This window comes from Podarcis gaigeae (assembly GCF_964106915.1).
Source record: "Podarcis gaigeae genome assembly, chromosome: 1".
In the NCBI taxonomy this organism is placed as follows: Eukaryota; Metazoa; Chordata; class Lepidosauria; order Squamata; family Lacertidae; genus Podarcis; species Podarcis gaigeae.
Window position 1 is genome coordinate 21,520,640 of NC_139678.1, and position 24,569 is coordinate 21,545,208.

Here is a 24,569-nt window from a genome sequence, read left to right on the forward strand (position 1 = left end):
TGTCTTCAATGTGCAGTAACAGTTCCACAACTAGTCAGGTAAAAAGATAAGACTCCACACATGAGGAGATATTGGGTTACGGATTTTTTGAACAAAGATTTGCCAGGCTGCAACTTTTCCACATGTGCAGCCCTCCTGAGGCAGGCTTTTCAGCGAGGGACAATGCAGAGCTGATAGGGCCGAGGGCAGTTTGTTACGCCGCTCAACACCGGTGTGAGATCGATGTCCTTGGGGTCAATGATGGACTTCAGAGTGAAGTTCTGTAATATGGTGGTCAAGAACAAGAAGATCTCCATGCGGGCCAGACTTTCCCCCACACATATCCGCTTCCCTGCAAAGGAAACCCAAAGTGTAAGATGCATTACATCCACTTTGGCTGTTACGGAGAAAATAACAATCATGCCAAAGGAGCAAAGGTGCTGCTCCAGAACAGCTCCTGGGAGAGTCACTCTTTCCACCATTTCTTTTGCTTCAGCTGGCCACAGGAAAGGTACAAGGAGGTCTGATGGACCCAGAAGCCTTTGCCCCTCTCTCACAATCTGGGAGCCCTTCCAGTTTAGGCTGCAGGAGGAAGGAGGTTCCCCCTCATTGCCCCGACACCAGCCGATTAGGGAGACGGGGAAGACCTGAGCTGGCTAAGACTGCAGTCTGCTGAGGAAGCAGAGCTCTTACCTGCTGAGAAAGGCATGAAATAGTCGCTCTTCCTGAAGGTGCCATCTTTGTGCAAGAAATGTCCTGGGTCAAATTCTTTGGGGTTTGGAAATTCTTTGCTGTCATGTAGCACAGATGTCAGACTTGGATATATGGTAGTGCCCTGCAGAGAGTGCAAAGAAATGGGCTGGATGGCCATGACACCCAACTAATGGTGTGGGAAGGCACTAACAGGAAGGAAGGTACTTTGTTGATACAGAAGAAGAATGGAGCAGCTTCAGAAGGCAATAGGGTGTTTCAAATGAAGTCCAGGCTTCAAGATGCCCAGCTACACTTTAGGAATTGGGGTAAACTACTTCCCTTGCTTGTACATAAGAAGAGAAGAAAAGCTCTGCTGGATCAGTCTAGTGGCCCCATCTGGTCCAGCATCCTGTTTTCATGGTGTCCAACCAAACGCCCATGGGAAGCCCTTCAACATAATCTAAACAAGACAGCACTCTCAATTCCTGTGGTTTCCACCCACTGGTATTCAGAAGCATGCTGCATCTCACCATGGAGGTAGAATATAGCCATCATGGCTAGCAGCCTACTATTACTACTTAGAGCCTTGAAAAGAGCTGACCTTTGGAATGACATATTGTCTGAACGGTGTATCTTTGAGTACTGCATGAGGGCCGCTCAGTGGGGCAATGGAGATGAACCTCTGGATCTCATGGATGACAGCATCAGTGTAAGGCATTTCCCCACGATCTGCTATGCAAGGACTTCTTGATCGGCCAATAACTCGGTCAATTTCTTCATGCACTTTCTCTGCAATGGGAAGAATGAGGTTTAACGCCAGTGCAGGAAACATTACAGAAGAAATTGAAACTCAGTGGGAATGGTTGCAAGGCTCTGCACAGTTTGGAGCTTTCAATTGTTTTCTGATGCCAACTTTCTACTAACTCTTCACCACATGCAATTTGTTGTAGCTTACCTTCAGCAATCCATCTGTAAACAGGGAAACATAGTATAACTGCAATTATTTATATATTAATTTAATTTCTATCCAAAAGGAGCCCAACGGGACAAAAGCTTATGGAATGTTATAGGAGCAAGTGATGGTCCAGCTTAGAGAGATTCCTATTGAAGGCACTGTCATGCAGTGATTCTGATCCTACCTGAGGGCCCTTTGGCCCCTGGCCCTTGCGGTTGTGCCTTTGTCTAAAGCAGTGGTGTCCAAACTTTTTTCAAAGAGGGCCAGAAAGGATGAAGTAAACCAAAGTTGTTGACCTTTTTTTTTAGTATTTTACCCCCAGAAAATAACCTGCTGCTTAAACCGACCAGCAGGCCCGATTAGGTCCCCAAAATGGACTTTGGACATGCTTGACCTAAAGGATCTGCACTGACTGCCAGTACACTACTGAGCCAAATTCAAGTTGTTACTGTTTGCATATAAATCCTAGGGTTTGCAATATGTTCAGCTATAAGAGCTCATCCACACTTCTGTTTTTGCTGGGATTTCTAGGCACAGGTCTGTGGTTACTAGGCATGGATCTGAGCATTTTGTCCACGCCCCCACCCCCACCGTTGTCTTCAGGAAAGCCTTTTGTCTACTGCTGATGTCAGTCAGCGATGATTAACATTCAGCAACCAACAGTGGGTTTTCCTGGGGAAAGTGGCAGAACAACCATCTCTTGGACCTGTGACACATGAATCTGGGAAAGAACAAGAATAATAAGTACTAATAATGCATCTGTTTTACCTTGTATCTCTGGGTATTTGAGGAGGATCATGAACCCGTATCGCAGTGTGGTGCTGGTGTTCTCTGTTCCAGCCCCAAACAAGTCAACTGTGCTTATGGCCAAGTTTTCAATGGTGAAATGGGATGCACTATTACCTTTTTCCTGCAGAAACACACAACACAGTCAGTGGAGTCAACTCAATTGTTCTGAATACAACATAACAAGAATTTAACTTCCCACTTACTGCAAGAACAAGTCAGCAATGGGAAATGAATCTACTCCAATGGGGTGTGGGCAGGAATCTTTTTCCTTGCCATTCCCCACAAGAAGCTGGATGGAAGTCTGCTGGCTAGGAAGCTTCAGGAGTGGCAGGAGAACCCACTTGGAGAGTTCTGTGAGTTTTCATGATTACCTGATCCATTTTCATAAGGAAGCAGTCGATAAAATCCCGAGGTGAGCTGGGGTCCAGAGTGGGCTTGTGCTCTTCAACCTCCTCCAAAACAAACTGTCTGAGTGCCAAGTTGTTTTTCAGCACGTTGCGGTGGGGCCCAGGGATGCATTTCATCAAAGAAGGAAAGATGTTGTAGAGCTAGAAGAAACACCACAAGAGACCCATTGACACCAACCTCAGTCAGGGTTTGTCCACACTCGGGCTTCAGTATAATGTTGGCCACTGTTGCCTTGTGTGCATTTCAACTCTGTGGTCCACACACCAGCATTTTCAATACCAATGCCTCCCAAATCTTTATAGATGTTCCCCATCAGCTGTCTTATATTATTATTTTATATCTTCGGTTCGTAGACTAAAATCAAAATATAAAACTGCAAAATTCACAATCAAAATAAAAACAACAACCCAGTTACCCCCTCCCCCAAACTCCACATGTTAAAAGGTATATACTGAATGAGACCATTGTTCTTTCAAGGTCAGTACTGTCTATGCAGCAGCTCTGCTGAGTTTCATTCAGAAGTCCCATCCCTAACCAGGGATGCTACTAGGGATTGACTGGGACCCTATATAAACAAGCCAAATGCTCTAAAACGGAGCTATGGGATTACATATATATCTCTAAATCTAGTCCCATCTGTTTCTCCTACTGAAACCAGTCCGTGTACACATCCCTGGCTTAAAATTCAGCAAGGCGCAACATTTCATAAGAAATGGCAGGATAGATATGGATTGTGACTAACATAATGTATTCACACCTTCTCAAGCCATTAGTGGAAGCACACTGGATACAGAGGCAATGGCAGTGTGTATACATCTCAAGTAATTAGTTCCAATTACACTATTGAGCCTGTGGGTTTTACTCGTTAAGCTTTACTTCCTATTCCACTGGGCTGCTGTTGAGTTAAGTCAAACCTTGGTTACTAGACCCAGGTATTGGTATTGGCTCTCCAAATTAAAAACAAGAACATAAGAAGAGCCTACTGAATCAGGCCAGTGGCCCATCGTGCTGTCACAGTGGCTAACCAGTTACCCATGGCAAGCCTGCAACTAGGACATTAACAGAAATATTAAGAGGCAGAGGCAGTATGGGCTATGAGAAGCCTGGAAGAAAGACATTTAAACAGCAGGAAAATGGCTACAGCTAGAGGCAGTATCTACATAAAATAAATATTCCACATGCAAGTAAACTTTAGACTTTGTGGAAAAGAATGCATTTAACCAGATGGCACCTACCTGTCCCCAAGGAGAGCTAAAAACCTGAAAGTTTTCGCTTATTAAGCTTAGCATGGATAACAATTTCTTGTCATTATAATCGTATCGTTTCCCAAAGATAATTGCACAAATGACATTGGAGATGGCGCAACTGAGTGAGAAGGTTGGATCCAAGGGCTTCTCTGGAAGAACAAGAAAAAAATAATTATACCCATTACAGGTTTTAGGCAATAATCTAGTCTGGAATTTCTGAGCTGTCATTTCCTGGCTCCTGGCCTCAGTGTTCAGACAGGGAGCTGCCTTTCTCACAACAGTTCTGGAGGCATGGGCATCTTCAGTGGCTATGAGTGGTTTCTTCCAAGGAATTTCCAAGGTGCTTTCTTCCAGCTTCAGCCAATATATCCTTAGATAGGAAAGAGTGACCACAGTGGTGCAGGCCTTGGTGAAGTCTAGACTAAAACTAGGGAATCTAAAGCACTTCAGATGCTGCTAGACTCTAACTTCTGGACCACTGTTGACTGTTGGGGCTGAAAACAGCTGGAATTCAACAATATCTGCGGAGCATTCTTGCAGTTTATAGAGAAGCAGCGGCCGGACTTTAGATGGAACTGGTCTGTGTCAGCATATTACACTCCTGCTGAAAGCTATGCATTGTTTGCCAGTACATTAACAAGGTAAGTTCAGTGCATTACTAGTGTGTAATAAGCCCTCAGTGACCTAGGACCAGGTGGTGGTTCATAATCTGTTGTAATGTACCCCAGAATCTGTTGTGATGTTTAAGGGGGTCTGCTTGATAAGCCTATGTCGATGAAGGGCAGTGGCTACCCACCCTGCGTGTCCTGGAACTTTTCTAGCAGGAACTGTGCTTCCTCCTGGATCCTCTCCTCAATATTTTTCTTTCCCATGCCAAAGTTGCGCAGGGTGGTAAGGGCAAAATGTCGGAGCTGCTTCCACACCTCCCCATTGCTGAATATAATTCCTGGAAAGCAACAGAGGAAATGGGCATAAAGGAGATGAATGGACTGAAAGAGAGAGCAGAAGAAGCAGGTTGGAAGAGCAGGAGGCTCTTATTCTTGGCTCCAGACCACCTGGAGACTTGGTACTTTGGTGCCTCCTTATTCCATAATCAGTAGCTGGTCAGTCTTCTGATACATGCCCTTAATGTAAAATATATGTGTTTAATGTGCATAAAATGCTATGTTTGTGTGTGTGTTGTGTATGAAACGTAGTGGAGGTTTACAGTTGCAGAATGTCCATTTTTGCAGCTAAAGCTTAAAAAGAGGTTTCAATGTTTCGATATTTATGTTAACTGATAATTCATCTCTTGGAGCCTGGGTCTCTCTCTGAAGCTGCCAGTATAATGAAGAAGCAATAGTTCTTGGACTATATTAACCATAAAGAACTTAAAGAAAACTGGACTACATTGCTAGTTGTTTAAGTGCAATGTGTTGATTTGTATTTATTTATTTTCTTGGTAACAAATTTATAGATAGTTTGCAGTAACTTTGAAACTCTTTCTTGGTGTGGAGAGCTTATTGATTCACAAGATCCTGGCCAGGGACGTCTGCTCACATAACTCTCACACTTACTGCCCACACCAGAATTACCCCCAGACCATTATTTTTAAAGGCTAGAGACTCATTCAATCCTGTTTTAATTTTAGGTGCTTGCTCTAAACCAGAGGCGGAGCTAGCTGCTCCAGCACCTGGAGCAGCCTGCGTGGGCAGGGGTAAGCACCCTTGGGTGTAAGGCGGCGCACGGCGGCGGGGAGTGTCCCGGGGGTGTCAGCGGCAACGCACATCCCAGGGCGGCCAGCACCCACCACACCCACCTTTCTCCGCTACTGCCCTAGATATTGCTTAAGTACTTTTATGAGATGGCTCATTTCTCTCTTAAATGGCAATACCCAATATATAGCTATGCCATTAAAAGTCTGCTAATTATCTATTGCTACTGTCCAGTGGGAACATTAATTAGGAAAGTTTATCTCAAGATGCAATGATTTGTCTTTGCAAACTTTTTTGCTTTATTTTCATGAATAGAGGGATTTTCCTGTGTGTCCCCCCTCCACTGGTCAACCAGCATAAAATACCTAATCCCTTGTTGACATCATCAGCTAATGGCAGGCGTCCCCTTGCAGCAAATTCATCTCCACGGTCGATCAGTGCTTCTTTCACTGCATCATAGCCATGCAGCACCACAACCCGTTCTGTTCCAAAATACATTGTGAACACAGAGCCATACTTCTCACCAAACTGGAAAAACGATAGAGAAAGACACACATTTAGGTGGGTTTGCGGGTTAGGAGAGAGTCATATAGCTGATGGAGAGCCCCGCTGCCCCCAGACTCACTATGGGCATCTGAACCACATGACTCTTAATAACATACAGAAGAGTTCTGCAGCTAGATCAGCCGAAGGCCAACTAGTCCACGACTGTTATCACAGTGGCCAACACAGTTCTTCTGGGAAGCTCAAAAACAAGGCTTGAGTGCAATAGCACGCTCCCCTCCTGCAGGTCCCTGGAACTGGTGGAGGTTCAGCATCATTACTAGCAGCTAGGGTAGCTTTATCTTCAATGAATTTTGTCCTAACAAAATTCCACAGTGAATTCCACAGTTTCAATATGCACTGTATGAAGAACTACTATCTTGCGTGTGTTGTAAATCTTTCAACACTAAGCTTTAATTGGAGACTCCAAGTTTTAGCATTACATACCCTTCAAGTGTCCCTATTTTCCAGGGACATAACTGATTTAGAGAAGCCATGCCAGTTTGATCACAGAATGTCCTTAGGCTGTCCCTATTTTCATTGTAGAAATGTTGGAGGGTATAGAGTTATCCGACCCTCTCTGAAGGCAATCCTGAATAGGGAAGTGTGTTTTTTTGTTTAATTTCTAATGATTTCATTATGCTTTTATATATGTTGGAAGCTCTCCAGAGTGTCTGGGGCAACCCAGTAAGGTTTGTGGGCTATAGTAAAATTATCGTTATGGAATGGGATGTCCCTACTTTCATTGGAGAAATGTTGGAGGGTATGGCATTATGAGAGGGGGGTAAAAGTGTTTTCCCGTCCACTTTCTCTATACCGTGAAGATGATTATACTGCTCTGTTATGTCCCTTCCAACCAAGCACATTCTGGGGAAAATAAAGGAGCAGCTTTTCGAAATACAAGAAGACTATGAACTCCCCACTGTCCAGCAGAGGCTAAAAATGTTCAGAGGGCAAAAATGCCCAAACCATCCATGTGTGGAGGGAGAATTGCACCCACCCTCTCCCCCTGTCTCTAAAATAGTATGAAAATTGCACTATTGCTTTTTAAAGTTCGTTACTCAGAAGGGGGCTTTATGGCTTTATTTTAAGCATAAAACAATAAAATGACAATAAAACACCCCCCTTTGTGGAGTTGTGGGACCTGCTCAAAGTCCACCTCTTTTCTGTGGAGCCTTTAGGACAAGTCCCTGCTCCCCATCCCTGCTGATGTAGCCAAGCGCAGGTCCGTGCCACGGAAATCACAGCGATTCTGCTACTCGTTTCCTCTGGTCTGGACGCCTCCCCTCCCTCTTTTGCCTCTCCTCTGTCAAAGTGCAGAGTCTGTTGCCTTATACTCTGCAAATGTGCCCTGCACCCAGATGGTACCTTCTATAAATAAACAAACTGACAATGGATTGTCCCCTTCCAAAAGAGTCAGATGGAAAGAGGCTTGCAAACAGGTAACGGTCATCAACAGACAGCTGTTGAGGAAGATGCTCATCTTTGGCTTACCTCCTGAAGAACCTGGGCCAGGTTGTTGGTCTTCAGTTGCAGAGCGTTCCCTACGATGGGCAGTGGAGGTGGGCCAGGTGGCAGCTGCTTTGCATTCTCTGGTGTCCTGCTCCTGACTGCAAGGAAAGCAAGACAAGAGATACATATGATCATCAAAATGGTCACTGTCCCTAGAGGCTCCATGGCACCAGCTAACAGTGACTGAAATGACTCTAGATGAATTAATTTGCTTTCCAATTTTATATACTCTGAGGAGGTCACATATACATGGATTTTCACCAATAGGAATTCTAGGTTTCTCTGAGTAAATGAGATTAGCCATTAAGTAGATCAGGTTGTATAATGAAGAAATGAACTTCTCTGAACTTCTTTTTCTTCATCGATTATTAAGGCAATGATAACGGCATTACTGTACACACGGTCTGTGATGTAAGACAACCAGGGGTTCAGTTTTTTCTGCCAAACATTGTAATGTGCCAAGAAAGCAGCAAACCAAGAATTCAGATCAATATAAATTTTAATAGTGGGGGTGGTCCCTACTCACAATTCAATAGTCAATAGAAACTGTAATGGGAAAAGGGGGCTGCTCGTGCGTAAGCGTTTAAGTCCTCCAAGCTTTACCATCAGTTCCTAAACTTTCCCAGTCCGAGGAGCCATGGGTGCATGGCTACCTCAATCGCTGGCAGAATCCGTCAGTGGGCGTTTCCGGAATTTACGCCAACATAAGAGTTCCTTGACGGAAACTCTTCTTCTGGATTCTCTGCGTGACAGTTCCCTCCGCGGAGTGGGCGTCCCGAGCGGAGGTCCTGAGCCCTCTCCGCTGTTCTCACTGGAAACATCTTGGAGCCATTCCTCCGATTGAGTTTCTGCAGGAACTCTCCCTCTCCCCCTACTGGTTCCTTCCTCCGCATCCGAAGGTCTCCTAGCCTCCTTGAGCCCTTCCACCACCTGACTCTCCGATGGCAGTTCCCTGACAGAAACCAAAACCAATCCATTCAAAAGTATGTCTTCTAATAAAGATTACAAACTCAAATAGAGATTACAAACTCTAACAGAGATTACAAACTCAAACTCAAAGAGATACGTATAAAACAATAATTCGTTACAAAGATTTTCTCCTTTTCACTCGACAATAATATTGATCCTCATAATTTATCAGCTTGCAGATGGAGACTCAGTTTCAATCGTTAAGCAGAAGTCAGTTATGGATTGGAGACCAGGACAGGGCCCTCTTTCGATGTATTCACCTTCATCAGCTGTTAGTATCAAATATTACATGAAAATACATTTAAATTCTTACAGGACCCTGTTTCGATGTATTCACCTTCATTAGCTAGTATATTTAATAACAAGAACTCCAACTTATTAAACATTGTAATGTAGCCTTGTGGCAAATGGTTCTGCTTTTAAGGTTCCTGCAGGAGAGCAGCTTCTACACTCTGAGTGCTTGGTTGGAAGTTTCTTGCACCTTAGATGCCCACAAATGTGACAAATTGTGTCAGAAGGGTAGAGAAAACTTGTGTTAATTTTAATTTTAAAAATCAAAGGTATGTATGCCAGCTGCAGTGATCATGGAGCCCAAGAAAGTAAAATCTCTCACTGCCTGACAGCAGCCACGAAATTAAAAGACGCCTGCTTCTTGGGAGAAAAGCAATGACAAACCTAGACAGCATCTTAAAAAGCAGAGACATCACCTTGCCAACAAAGGTCCGTATAGTTAAAGCTATGGTTTTCCCAGTAGTGATGTATGGAAGTGAGAGCTGGACCATAAAGAAGGCTGATCGCCGAAGAATTGATGCTTTTGAATTATGGTGGTGGAGGAGACTCTTGAGAGTCCAATGGACTGCAAGAAGATCAAACCGATCCATTCTTAAGGAAATCAGCCCTGAGTTCTCACTGGAAGGACAGATCGTGAAGCTGAGGCTCCAATACATTGGCCACCTCATGAGAAGAGAAGCCTCCCTGGAAAAGACCCTGATGTTGGGAAAGATGGAGGGCACAAGGAGAAGGGGAAAACAGAGGACAAGATGGTGGGATAGTGTTCTCGAAGCTACCAGCATGAGTTTGACTAAACTGTGGGAGGCAGTGGAAGACAGAAGTTCCTGGCATGCTTTGGTCCTCCTTTCCATAATTTCACCCAGTCTCTTAGTTGTATGTTATATCCAAAATGTTTAGCCCAATGAATCATAACTGACTTAACCTCCTCATCTTTCAAATGCCATTCCAGCAGCAATTTATACATTTTGGACAAAATTTTAAAATCATTATTTAACATTTCTTGTTCAAATTTCGATTCGTTTTCGTCAAATCCTCTTTCTTTAAAATCTTGCCTAAACCTTTCATTGACCTGGTAATAATGTAACCAATCATAAACATAATCTTTAATTTCTCCATATGGTTTCATTTTCCATTTACCATCTTCCTTACTTATTAGTTTTCCATGTTATCCATTTCCCACTCATAATGACCTTTTTCACATTCATCGCTTCTAATGGAGATAGCCAATGCAGTGTTTTTTTGTTTCAATGGGTTTTTATACCTATCCCAAACCTCTATTAGAGATCTTCCAAAAATATGGTTTCCAAATCCTTTATGGACTTTCGTCTTATTATACCATAAATATGCGTGACAACCAAATCTATTGTCATAACCTTCCAAGTCCAGCAATTCCGTATTTTCTAGTTTCATCCATTTCTTCAACCAACAGAGGCATGCTGCTTCATAATACAGTTTCATAATACATAATACAATGGCAGGGCGAACCCTCCTCTTTCTTTAGCATCTGTTAATAACTTAAATTGAATTCTCGGCTTCTTACCCTTCCAGTTATATCTTGAAATTGTCTTTTGCCAATCTTTCAATACTGCAGCTCCTTTAATTTCAGGAATTGTCTGAAACAAAAATAACATCTTTGGTAGCACATTCATCTTTATCGCTGAAATCCTACCGCAAAATGATAACTTCAACCTCCCCCATATCTCTAGATCTCTTTTGACACTATTCCACATTGGCGTATAATTTTGAAATAGATCAATATTTTTAGAAGTTAACCAAATTCCTAAATATTTCACTTTTTAAACAATTTCTATACCAATTTCTATAATGCATTGCCCCACGATCTGCCATGCAAGGATTTCGTGATCGGCCAATAACTTAGAAGAAACTGAAACTCAGTGGGAGTGGTTGCCAGCCCCTGCACATTTTGGAGCTTTCAATTGTTTTCTGATGCCAACTTTCTACTAACTCGTCACCACAGATAACTTATTGTAGCTCACCTTCAACAATCCATCTGTAAACAGGAAACATAATAACTGCAATTATTTATATATTAATTTAATTTCTATCCCAAAGGAGCCCAGCGGGACAAAAGCTTTAGGGATGTTATAGGAGCAAGTGATGGACCAGCTTAGAGAGATTCCTATTGGAGACACTGTCCTGCAGTCATTCTGATCCTACCTGAGGGCCCTTTGGCCCCTGGCCCTTGTGGTTGTGCCCCTGGCCCTTGTGGTTTTTCAAAGAGGGCCTGATTGGCTGACCAAAGGGCCAACCAAAGTCATGGACCTTTTTTTAGGATTTTACCCCAGGAAATAAACTGCCCCTGGTGCCCGATTAAACCAATCAGCAGGCCGGATTAGGTCCCCAAAATGGGCTTTGGACATGCCTGGTCTATAGGATCTGCACTGGCTGCCAGTACACTACTGAGCCAAATTCAAATTGTTACTGTTTGCATATAAATCCTAGGGTTTGCAATATGGTCAGCTATAAGAGCTCATCCACACTTCTGTTTTTGCTGGGATTTCTAGGCACAGGTCTGTGATTACTAGGCATGGGTCTGAGCATTTTGTCCACGCCCCCACCCCCACCGTTGTCTTCAGGAAAGCCTTCTGTTTACTCCTGATGTCAGTCAGCGATGATTAACATTCAGCAACCAACAGTGGGTTTTCCTGGGGAAAGTGGCAGAACAACCACCTCTTGGACCTATGACACATAAATCTGGAAAAGAACTAGAATAATAAGTACTAATAATGCATCTGTTTTACCTTGTATCTCTGGGTATTTGAGGAGGATCATGAACCCGTATTGCAGTGTGGTGCTGGTGGCCTCTGTTCCAGCCCCAAACAAGTCAACTGTGCTTATGGCCAAGTTTTCAATGGTGAAATTGGATGCACTATTACCTTTTTCCTGCAGAAACACACAACACAGTCAGTGGAGTCAACCCAATTGTTCCGAGTACAACATAACAAGAATTTAACTGTGCCACTGGGATCAGCTCCCTTCCCAAGACACATCTTATCTCAAGCCTTTTTATAGCTCATTCCTCTGGACATTCCTTGCTCTTGAACTTCCCACTTACTGCAAGAACAGGTCAGCAATGGGAAATGAATCTACTCCAATGGGGTGTGGGCAGGAATCTCTTTCCTTGGCATTCCCCACAAAAAGCTGGATGGAAGTCTGCTGGCTAGGAAGCTTCAGGAGTGGCAGGAGAACCCACTTGGGGAGTTCTGTGAGTTTTCATGATTATCTGATCCATTTTCATAAGGAAGCAGTCGATAAAATCCCGAGGTGAGCTGGGGTCCAGAGCAGGCTTGTGCTCTTCAACCTCCTCCAAAACAAACTCTCTGAGTGCCAAGTTGTTTTTCAGCACGTTGCGGTGGGGCCCAGGGATGCATTTCATCAAAGAAGGAAAAAAAAATCCGAATTCTATCAATTCCTGGAAGAAAAAGTCCTAGAATATTTAGGGTGGGGGAATTATATTATTAGGAGATTTTAATGGAGTAGTCAATCCAAACATGGACAGAAAGAAAAGAGGCAAAACAAACTCCCAACTACATTTTTCCAATTAATAGAACTCCTGAATTTGTTTGACGCTTGGAGGTTTAAGAATCCAACAGAGAAAGAACTTACACATTATTCAGAGCCACATAATTCGCGGGACGAATCAACGCGATCTGGACAACAAAGGATTTATTAAATAATATTACAAAAGCAGAAATCCATCCAAGGACAATTTCAGATCACAGCGTGGTCTGGGTTAACTTTAAAGGAAAAGAAGAAAAGGTTAAAAAAGTGGCAACTTAATGAGAGTATGCTAAACGATGAAAATACAGAAGGCCAAGCAAATCTTAGAAGAATATTTTAAGTTTAATTTAAATCAAGGAGTAGATCTAGAGACGGTTTGGGACGCGGGTAAAGCCGTCATAAGAGCCTTCTTTATCCAACAAAACACATTCCAAAGGAAAATAAAGGAGAAGGAAATGGAGATCTGGGAGGAAATTAGAAAAAAGGAAAGGATCCTTTTCCAAAAACAGATGATGAATTAAGCTAAGTATAAAAATTTTACAGACGCAATTCTCCATGATAATAAACGAAGAGATAGAATGGAAGATAAAATGGTTGAGACATATAAATTTTGAGTTTGCAAATAAACCTGGCAAACTTCTGGCCTGGCAATTAAAGAAGAAAAAGGAAGATAGAATTATCAATAAAATTGAAATTGAAAACAAATGGATTCAAGAACCGAAGGAAATTAGTAAAAACTTTGCTAGTTTTTTCAGAAAACTATATAAAGAAGGTCCAGAGACTCTAGAAAAATAATTGATTATTTGGGCAAAAATAAACTAGCAATAATACCTAAGGAAGAAACTGAAATCTTGAACTCACCAATAAAAGCTATAGAGGTGCAACAAGCTATACAGAGATCAAAATTAGGAAAGACACCGGGCCCAGATGGTCTCCCAGCTAATTACTATAAAAAGTTAGAACAAGCATTATTTCTTCCCATGAAAGACCTAATGAATAAATTCTGCCAAATGGAAAGCTACCGAAAACCTGGAAGGACAGCTTTATTACTCTTATCCACAAACAGGGAACAGATGCCTCAAACATGGCCAATTACAGACCCATTGCACTGCTAAATAATGATTACAAGATATTTGCAGACATTCTTGCAAATAGATTAAAAATGGTGCTGAAAGAGATAATTCATAAAGATCAAACTGGATTTCTTCCCGGATGATTTATGCAATCCAATATTAGATGTGTGATTAATGTATTAGAATATTTGGATATTAAAATTGATAAACCAGCAGCTATTATGTTGGTGGACGCTGAAAAGGCTTTTGACAACATGTCCTGGAAGTTTATGAAAAAATTAATGGAAGAAATCGGACTGGGAGAAAATATTTGTAAAGGAATAAATGCCATCTATTCGGAACAATGTGCAAAATTGATCATCAATGGAAGAATTACTGAGGAGTGCAAAATAAACAAGGGAACCAGGCAGGGCTGCCCATTGTCACCACTGATATTTATCTTGGTGATGGAAGTCTTGAACAATCAGATAAGAAAGGATCAGCTTGTTAAAGGCATCACTCTGGGAAACAAAACATATAAAATTAAAGCTTTTGCGGACGATTTACTTGACTGAAAACCCTAAAGAAAGTCTGAAAAGAGTGCTGGAATTGATTAAAGAATTTGGAGAAGTGGCAGGCTTTAAGCTGAATATAACAAAAACAAAAATGCTTGTTAAAAATGTAACCACAGAAGAAAATGACGACTTAGAAAAAATATTGGGACTGAAAATCTCTTCAAAATCGAAATACTTGGGTATTTGGATCACCCCCAAGAACATAAACTTATTTCAGGATAATTACACCAAAACTTGGTTAGAGATGAGAAAAAACTTTGTTACCTGGAGTAAACTAAAATTAACATTTCTGGGTAGGATTTCCATTATAAAGATGAATGTGCTTCCAAAATTAATCTTTTTATTTCAAATGATTCCAATACTGGGCGAAGGAGGTTGTCTCAAGATATGGCAAAGAGAAATTTCCAAATTCCTGTGGGAAGGGAAGAAACCTAGAATTAAACACTTGATCTTAATAGACATAAAAGAGAGAGGAGGCTTTTCCCTACCCAACCTAAAACTTTACTACGAGGCAGCCTGTTTCACCTGCCTAAAAGATTGGTGCACGTTGCAGGATCCGGACCTCTTGGACCTGGAAGGTTTTGACAACCGTTGGGGATGGTACGCCTACCTAATATATGGAAAAGTGAAAATTCATAAAAAATTTACCAAACATATAATAAGAAAGTCACTCTTTGCTGTATGGGAAAAATATAAAGACCTGATGGAGCCTAAAGTCCATGGTGGACTTCTCCAGTAGAAGCCATAGCAGTAAAACGGAAAAATACTCAGGAAAGCTGGCCAACATATAAAATACTTTTAAAAAATGAAGATAACCAAATAAAATTAAAAAAAAAAACTTTGAGGAAATAAGAGAACACATTTCAGACTGGTTCCAATACCATTAGCTATTTGAAAAATTTAAATCTGACAAACAAAAGGGGTTCTCAACAGAAACTTCTCGATTCGAATCTGATCTTGCAAATTCTAAAAGAAAAACTTTTTCCAAAACTTACCGACTCCTCCTTGACTGGACAGACAAGGAGGAGGAGGTAACAGTGGCAATGGTGAGGTGGTCCCAGGATTTTGGCCATTCAACAACCATGGCCCAATGGGAAAATTTATGGAAGATCAATTGGAAATTCACAAATTGTTACACGATTAGAGAGAATTTTCAAAAAATGCAACATCGATGGTATTTAACACCATGGGAACTTTCAAAAATGTATATAAATGTGTCAAGTAATAGTTGGAGATGCGGAGACTCAGGAACATTCTACCATATGTGGTGGATATGTAGGAAAATACAGGTATTCTGGGAGAGTATCCATGCAGAACTGCAAAAAATGCTAAAGACCTCTTTCAATAAAAAATCAGAGGCCTACCTCCTGGGAATAACAGATTTGGATATTCTGCAAAAGAGGAAGGGTATCTTTTTATACGCAACGGCGGCAGCAAGAGTTTTGATCGCAGCAAAATGGAAGAGTAATGAAATCCCCTCTATACAAGATTGGATCCAAAAGCTGACAGAATATGCCAGATTAGATGGTTTATCAGAAAAAATAAAGAATAAATCAAAGCAGGAATTTGTTTCTAAATGGGAGGTTTTCAAAGAATATCTGAAAAATAAATATAGTAGTTTAAATTCTGTTGCAGCATTCGAGGAACTTCAGTAATAGTTGTAAGGTAGATATAAGAAATTAGATTTATAGAGAATAAGTTTAATTAGGAAAAAAAACGTGTATTGGCAATAAGTAATATGAATTTGAAATATGGAATAGACGGGAGGTTGGGTCTTTAGTGTTAAGACCAATAGATGTTTTATTGTTTGCTAAGAAAATTATGTGTCTATGGTTATTTTTGTAATTTGTGTGTTATTTGGTATTTGTGTTTTTGTTTGTTTTTCTTGTTGGATAAATTAAATAAAATAAGATTTATTTATTTTTTTAAAAAAAGATAAAATCCCGAGGTGAGTTGGGGTAGGCTTGTGGAGTAGGCTTGTGCTCTTCAGCTTCCTCCAAAACAAACTCTCTGAGTGCCAAGAGGTTTTTCAGCACTTTGTGGTGGGGCCCAGGGATGCATTTCATCAAAGAAGGAAATAGGTTGTAGAGCTAGAATAAACACCACAAAAGACCCATTGGCACCAACCTCAGTCAGGGTTTGTCCACACTCAGGCTTCAGTATAATGTTGCCCACTGTTGCCTTGTGTACATTTCAATTCTGTGGTCCACACACCAGCATTTTCACTACCAATGCCTCGAAAATCTATGTAGATGTTCCCACTCTGCATTACTGGGTGGTGCTTCATTGATTGTACTGCATTGTATTATCTTCCCTTCCCCTCAATTAGTGCTTTCCCATCCTCTGCCTAATGTTTGTAGAGGTCATAAGCAGATTTTTATTTTTTAATTTCACCTATGTGTACCTTTAGAAAAATCTGAGAAATCATGTAACAATCCCCCCACCCCCGCTGCCAAAACCGCAACAGCTGGGTAGGACGCTGTCTTATATTATTATCTTATTATTATTATTATCATTTATTGAATTTATACCCACAGGTCTCAGGGCAGTTCACAGACTAAAATCAAAATATAAAACCACAAATGCATAATCAAAATAAGAACAACAACCCAATTACCCCCCCCCCAAAAAAAACTCCACATGTTAAAAGGTATATACTGAATGAGACCATTGTTCTCTCAAGGTCAGTACTGCCTATGGAACTGCTCTGCTGGGTATCATTCAGGAGTCCCATTCCTAACTAGGGATGCTACTAGGAATTGACTCTGGGACCCTATATAAATAAGCCAAATGGTGTAAAGCTGAACTATGGGGTTACATACATATCTCTAAATTTAGTCCCATCTACTCCTCCTGTTGAAACCAGGCTGTGTACAGCAAGGCAGCAAGGCAGAATAGATATGGATTGTGGCTAACGTCATGTATTCACACCTTCTCAAACCAGTAGTGGAAGCACACTGGATGCAGAGGCAATGACAGTGTATATACATCCCAAGTGATTAGTTCCAGTTATAAACTTGAGCCTGTGGGTTTTACTGGTTAAGCTTTACTTCCTGCTCCACTGGGCTGCTGTTAAGTCAAACATTAGTTACTAGACCCAGGCATTGGCATTGTATGCACCAGCCTTGACTGGATCTCCAAATTAAAAAAATAAGAATGTATGAAGAGACTATTGAATCAGGCCAATGGCCCATCCTGCTGTCACAGTGGCTAACCAGTTACCCATGGCAAGCCTGCAACTAGGACATTAACAGAAATATTAAGAGGCAGAGGCAGTATGGGCCATGTGAAGCCTGAAAGCAAGACATTTAAACTGCAGGAAAATGGCCACATCCAGAGGCAGTATTTACATAAAATAAATATTCCACATGCTAGTAAACTTTAGACTTTGTGGAAAAGAATGCATTTAACCAGATGGCACTTACCTGTCCCCAAGGTCCCTAGAGGTCAATGTCCCTAGAGGCTCCATGGCACCAGCTAACAGTGACTCAAATGACTCTAGACGAATTAATTTGCTTTCCAATTTTAAATACTCTGAGGAGGTCACATAGACATGGCCTTCACCAATAGAAATTCTAGGTTTCTCTGAGTAAATGAGATTAGCCATTAAGTAGATCAGGTTGTATAATGAAGAAATGAACTTCTCTGAACTTCTTTTTCTTCAACAATTACTGATAACGGCATTACTGTACACAAGGTCTGTGATGTAAGACAACCAGGGGTTCAGTTTTTTCTGCCAAACATTGTAATGTGCCAAGAAAGCAGCAAACCAAGAATTCAGATCAATATAAATTTTAATAGTGGGGGTGGTCCCTACTCACAATTCAATAGTCAATAGAAACCAAAACCAATCCATTCAAAAGTATGTCTTCTAATAAAGATTACAAACTCAAATAGAAAAAACAAAAAAAAATTCCTTCCAGTAACTGAAACTCAAATAGAGATTACAAACTCTAACAGAGATTACAAACTCAAACTCAAAGAGATATGTATAAAACAATAATTCGTTACAAAGATTTTCTCCTTTTCACCTGACAATAATATTGACAATAATCTCCCAATTTTCTTGGGAGAAAAGCAATGACAAACCTAGACAGCATCTTAAAAAGCAGAGACATCACCTTGCCAACAAAGGTCCGTATAGTTAAAGCTATGGTTTTCCCAGTAGTGATGTATGGAAGTGAGAGCTGGACCATAAAGAAGGCTGATCGCCGAAGAATTGATGCTTTTGAATTATGGTGGTGGAGGAGACTCTTGAGAGTCCAATGGACTGCAAGAAGATCAAACCGATCCATTCTTAAGGAAATCAGCCCTGAGTTCTCACTGGAAGGACAGATCATGAAGCTGAGGCTCCAATACATTGGCCACCTCATGAGAAGAGAAGCCTCCCTGGAAAAGACCCTGATGTTGGGAAAGATGGAGGGCACAAGGAGAAGGGGAAAACAGAGGACAAGATGGTGGGATAGTGTTCTCGAAGCTACCAGCATGAGTTTGACTAAACTGTGGGAGGCAGTGGAAGACAGGGGTGCCTCGCGTGCTCTGGTCCATGGGGTCACGAAGAGTCAGACACGACTAAGTGACTAAACAACAACATCAACAAACAATGTATGCCAGACAGGTAAACAAACAAAAAAAGACAACAGATTTCATGGCTTGGAGCAACACAAATTTAAAATAAATTACTGCAATTTTGGACAAGTCTGGACTATTGGAACACACATATTTGAAATAAACTTGAAGGCAGGTCTATAATGGAGCTCAGCCTCAGCAAAATACATCCCTGTTAGCAGACCTTGAAGCTTGGGTGAATTAGACTGAGAAGTGTATGTACAGTTTCTGGATTTCTACAGCTTTATTCGTGCAGGAACAGAATTATCTTGGCAAGAACTATTTACAGGATGAGTAGAGATAAAAAGAGAGAGCAATAGCAGGCATCTTACTAGGAGAGAACAACAAAAGGTTCAGCTTTTACAGGTGGAGTTAACTTAGAAAAAGACTACGAGCAAATGCTGGCTTGCTTGCTACACAAACAGTGCTCTTGTGTGGTTTAAAGTAATACGTGCATTAGCTAGAGGTTCAGGAGAAGGAAGTTTATGTGTTTCCCCCCAACAATCCCATCTAGCACTACCCACTAATGTGGACAGGACACACCAAGATAAATTTTGGAGACATAAACCTGGAAGTGCTTTTGTATTGATAAGACACACTAATGTGCTCATCAAAACAGTGACTCACATGTGCCCTAGTGGGGACAAAACCATGGTCACTAGTGTACATGGTGACACAGAACATTAACTTCTTGTTTTCATTTAGTCCAATTTTTCCATCCACATCTGGAAATCATATTTAGTACAAGAGGGGAGCATGCAAATGATGGAAGCCTGCCAAGCTATTTATTTAAAGTATTGAGCGGTCCCCTTTTAAGGGGTAGCTCCTAAAACAGGAGTGATCATATCCTCAAGCATTTCAAAAAAACGATGCCAAAAAGAAGAGAGTAAATATCCCATTGTGTATATTAGCTGGCCTTTTTACGCTGATTCACAGCTTAAACATACTCCTGGAACAGGTTATAGACATCCATAAAATTATTGTAATTAGCGGGGATAATATCTCCCTTATACCAATGTTAAATTCTCTTTCAAACTGACTTGTCAGTTCAGTTTGCATAAACTTATTTGAACTTGTGGTTCAGTTCATAAACCAAAGTGCACCAGGTGTTCTTACCAACAACTGTTGCTGCTCTGTGTGTTTTGAGTCAAACAGATATAATCTTTGGTCTATCTTCTTAATACCTGCTCCCACCAAACCTAGCAAAATTTTTCCAGCTTTTTGGGAAAACTATACTTAAACATCTTTTTAAACTCATTATAAATCAATTCCCAAAATTCTTTTATTTTATTTCGTGACCACCACATGTGATAGAAGTCGCCGTCTTTTTCCTTGCACTTCCAACAGGTCTTACTACTTGTCCTATATATTTTTGCCAATTTGGTGGGAGTGAGGTACCAACGGTAAACCATCTTCATAACATTCTCTTTTAAGGCAGAGCAAGCGGTAAATTTTAAACTCATTCCAGAGTTTAGCCCATGCATCATGGTCTAAATCAAGAGCCCATTTTATCATTGCCTCTTTTATGAATTCGTCTTTTGTATTCCATTCTAGTAAGAGATTGTACATTTTTGAAAGTAACTTGGACTTACTTTCTATAATATCTGTTTGGAATTTTGATTTTTTATCTTTGAATCCCAATTTGTTATCATCTTTAAAAACATCATTAACTTGATGGTATTGCAACCATCCTGTCAATTTTCTGGCAATGCAGTTATAGGGCTTCAATTTCCAACCATTCTCTGATTTCATTAGAATCTCCTCCTAAGTGGCGCCTCTCCCTTCTGTTTTCAATTTTTTGACAGTTAACATATCAATTGGTGACACCCACCACGGTGTTTTCCTTTCCAACAAATTCTTTTTTCTGTCCCAGACTTCAAATAAAGCACCCCTTAGGACATGGTTTGTAAACCCTTTATGCACTTTTGCCTTACCATACCAGAGGTAGGAGTGCCATCCAAATCTATGGTTGTATCCCTCCAGATCTAACAAGTCTGGGTTCTCCTGGGTTATCCAATCCTTTGTCCAACACAAACACGCCGCTTCGTAATAGAGTTTTAGGTTGGTACAGAGAATCCCCCTCTTTCCTTCTTATCCGTCAATATTTTGAATTTAATTCTTGGTCTTCTCCCTTGCCATATAAAGCCCGAGAGAGTTTTTTGCCGCTCTTTGAATTGTCTTACACCTTTAATTATTGGGATTGTTGTCAGGATAGTTGTAATTAAATAGATTTATGGTTTTTGCCGTCATCCAGATTCCCAAATATTTTACTTTTTTGACCACCTTAATTTCACTTTCTTGTTCCAATCTTTCTACCTCCCTCACTCTTTTCTAAGTTTTTGCGTAAGATTTTCGTCTTTCTCTTATTTAATTTAAACCAATTCAAAGAAATTCCTGGGGAGTTTACCCTCATTTATGTTTTTTCTCTTTGATATTCTATCCATTTCTGGCATTACCACTCCATTACAATCTCCCATCAGAATTATCTTCTGGTTCATAAATGCCACCAATCTTTCCTCTAATCTTCCAAAAAAATCCGCCTTAATATAATTAGGGGCATATATTCCCACAAGGATTATCTTCTCACCCTGCAATGAAATTTGTACCACAATGACTCTCCCCTCATCATCTCTGGTAATCAATTTTGGGTCTAATCTCTCCTTTATATATAGCACCACCCCTCTTTTTTTGTTAACATTGGAGGTTACAAACTCTTTTCCCAGTCTTTTATTGATCAGTACATGTCTATGTTTTTTAGCAACGTGAGTTTCCTGTAAACAGATTAAATCAACATTCTTTTTCTTCAAAACATGTTCAACTTTATTTCGTTTAGATTTTTCATTAAGCCCATGAATATTCCAAGTTATCAATTTCAACGTCATTTCTTTAAACATTTGTTACAGAGAGGGGAAATTAAATTCGGGTGGTTTTGCTAATGTCTTCTTCGTCCTCTTCTTCCTCTTCTTCTTTGTTTTGATCTTTCTTTTTCTTCTTTTTGTTTTCCTCTTCCCCATAGAGGTCTGCTCTGATGGTTCTGGGTCCAGTAAGGCTTCCTTCTATCTTACCTAATTCTTTCTCATATCTTCTGGAGAATTTCTTTACCTCTTGCAGATCTGTTAATCTAAATCTTTTATCCTTGTAATAAAAAGAGATTCCTTCAGGAAACTCCCACCTATGTTGGATTCTGTTTTTCATCAGTAACGTCACCAGTTGTTTGTACCTGTCTCTTTTTCGTATGAATCTAATAGGAATCTCTTTAAATATGATAATTGGTCTTCCATCAATTAATAACCTGTTATTATAACTCATTCTCAGAATTGCATTTCGCATCTCTAGTGAATTAAAGATCATCAAACAATCTCCAGGTAGTTTTTTAGTTTTAGCTTTTACAAATCTCACCTTAATTCTAAACACATTCTCAGTTGTGTACTCAATTTCTTCTTCCTTCATATCCATCCATCTTGCCAGTTCTTTAATCATTTTTGTTTTAATATCTTCATTTGGCTCTTCTGCTACCCCTCTGAATTTTAGGTTTTTCTGTTTCTGCCTCATCTCCATCAGAGCCATATTGTCCCAGATCTGCTCTTGTATTTTGCTGACCTCAACCAAGTCTATCTGACTCTTTTCTATTTTCCTTAACTTCCTTCTGAGTTCGTTTTGCTAGCTCTTATATTGTTTAGATCTAACTGTTAAGTCTTTGATTTTACTTGACACTTCCCCCACCACTCCCTCTATTGTTGTATCCAGGGTTTCTTGCACTTCCACCAGTTTTTCTCCATGTATTGTTCATTTTGTTTGAATTCTTCCTTTATTTTCAACCAAAGAATATCTAAATCTTTAATTTCATCCTGTTTTGACTGTCTTCGGTCACCTGGAGTTCCTCCAATTCCCCCCCCCCATTTTTTCCTGACATTTTTATACAAATAAATCAATATTAACTTCTTTCACCACTGGGGGGGGGGGGTAGTTACACCAGAGAGCTGAAAATCATGTTTATCAGAAATTGTGATTTAGGTAATGGCCTCTAGGGGTCTTTCTTTCCCTTTTCCTCACATTGACTTAAAGTTCTTATCTTAACCAAACACTTCGAAATTCACCCCTTTGCACCTATAATAACTGTATGACAACTATATATCAAATATTATTCTGAAGAGAGGGAGAGAGAGATAGGGAATAGTACACATCAAAGATATATAAACATTGTCCCAAATTGTATCACAGTTTAAATGTCACCTTCCCAACTCAGTCCAAAATGTTTATTTCATCATAAAAAGCCCATCTAACAATAACTCAAATACTGTTTAGTTTGAGGGTCCTCTTCTGTCCTCTTCTGTCCTCTTCTTTTCTTCCACCTCTTATAAACTCAGTCCAACTTAAAAGTCCAAATAAAAGTCCAAGCAAGTCCATATAAGTCCATAAATCCAAATATAACTGTAATCAGCTCAGGAGTCGGAACATAAACTTCTAGCCACTTGGTGGCTTAATCCTCAAAAAATATACATATAAATATAGGATATCCCCCCAGTTAGTCTTCTTGTGAGGAGAATCAGAACTGACAGGGTTAAACAGTTCTGAGTGATGTCTCACATTCTGAGGCATGGCTATATTCACAGAGGGGAGTGTTTCTCTGTGTGTCTTTTTCCTTTCGCTTTTGCAGAGAAGCGGAGAGAATGCCAGCCAATTCGCCGGGCTGAATTTACGATGTTATTCTACTGATTAAAGGCTATTGGAGATAAGAGAAAAGCCTGCTTCGCATTCTGAGTTATTCCCACACAAACAACAGTTTTTCCCCGCTGTGTAAACTCTGCTAAGTGGGCCAAAGAGGCTGGAGGAGGTTTTTACCGGCACGGACAGCAGTGGCGCAGCTAAGAAGAGTGCCGGACGCCATCTTGGCCCCCATAGGTTAAGGAGGTCAGCCAAGCTTTGAAGCTGTTGCTGTGATGTGTCTCTGTGTGGGAGAAGCCAGCTGAGGAGAAGCTGGAGCCAGTTGGAGCTATGCCTAACGTTTGAGGCAGAGAGGAGCTCGGTGGGGAGGCGCTGGTCTGCAGAACCGGGTGCCGGAGCAGCTGCTGTTACGTGAGTACGCTGAGCCCCGGGGGAGAAGATGGCAGACAGCCAGGATTCAAACCCTGTCCCTTTTACAAAAATTAGATGGAAAGAATTGGAGGAGTGGAGCAGGAAGCTGAAAGCATTGCTGGTAGCCAAGGGTCTGTGGGAGGCGGTCCAAGGGCCTCCACAGCAAGCTGCAGCCGGTGCTTTGGCAGCAGATATTGCAGCTGCCCATGTTTCGCAGAGAAGAAATCACAAAGCCCTGGGAGCTATCGTGCTCAGTTTGGAGGGCTTGCAGCTACCTTTGGTAGAGGGGCTGGAGACTGCTCATGAGGCCTACCAGGCACCAGAGAGAGTGCATCACAGGACCACAGCTGGGGCAAAGATCCACACTACCAGACGCTTGTTTGAGATGAGGCTATGTCCTGGGGATAGCATCAGACAGCATGTGACTGAGATGCTTTCTGTTTTCAACCAACTGAGGCTGTTGCAAGTCAACTTTTATGAGGAACTGAAAGTTTATATTTTGCTCAGCTCTCTGGACAAAAGTTATGACAATTTGTGTCTAACTTTGGAATCGATGAATCCCGCGGATCTTACGCTGGTGTATGTGACAGGTCGCTTGAGTGATGAACAGGAACGCCGTCTAAGAGAGGGCCGAGCTGGCACAGGGAGCCCATCCG

The 24,569-nt window shown here is 41.0% G+C and overlaps 1 protein-coding gene and 1 long non-coding RNA gene across 2 annotated transcripts in view; one reads left to right on the forward strand and one right to left on the reverse strand.

The window, feature by feature from the left end:
* The window catches only part of LOC310845116, a 579,409-nt gene that overhangs the window by 62,630 nt on the left and 492,210 nt on the right, over positions 1-24,569 (forward strand). The gene's annotated exons all lie outside the window — the stretch shown is intronic.
* On the reverse strand, positions 21-8,005 carry LOC310843073 (cytochrome P450 2C19-like). The gene is made up of 9 exons (XM_083735560.1): positions 7,803-8,005; positions 6,131-6,293; positions 4,868-5,017; positions 4,060-4,220; positions 2,788-2,964; positions 2,396-2,537; positions 1,274-1,461; positions 673-814; positions 21-331 (listed from the first exon to the last, which is right to left on the reverse strand). Exons 1-9 carry the CDS (start codon positions 7,983-7,985, stop codon positions 150-152), a joined length of 1,488 nt encoding a protein of 495 aa, XP_083591686.1. The 5' UTR covers positions 7,986-8,005; the 3' UTR covers positions 21-149.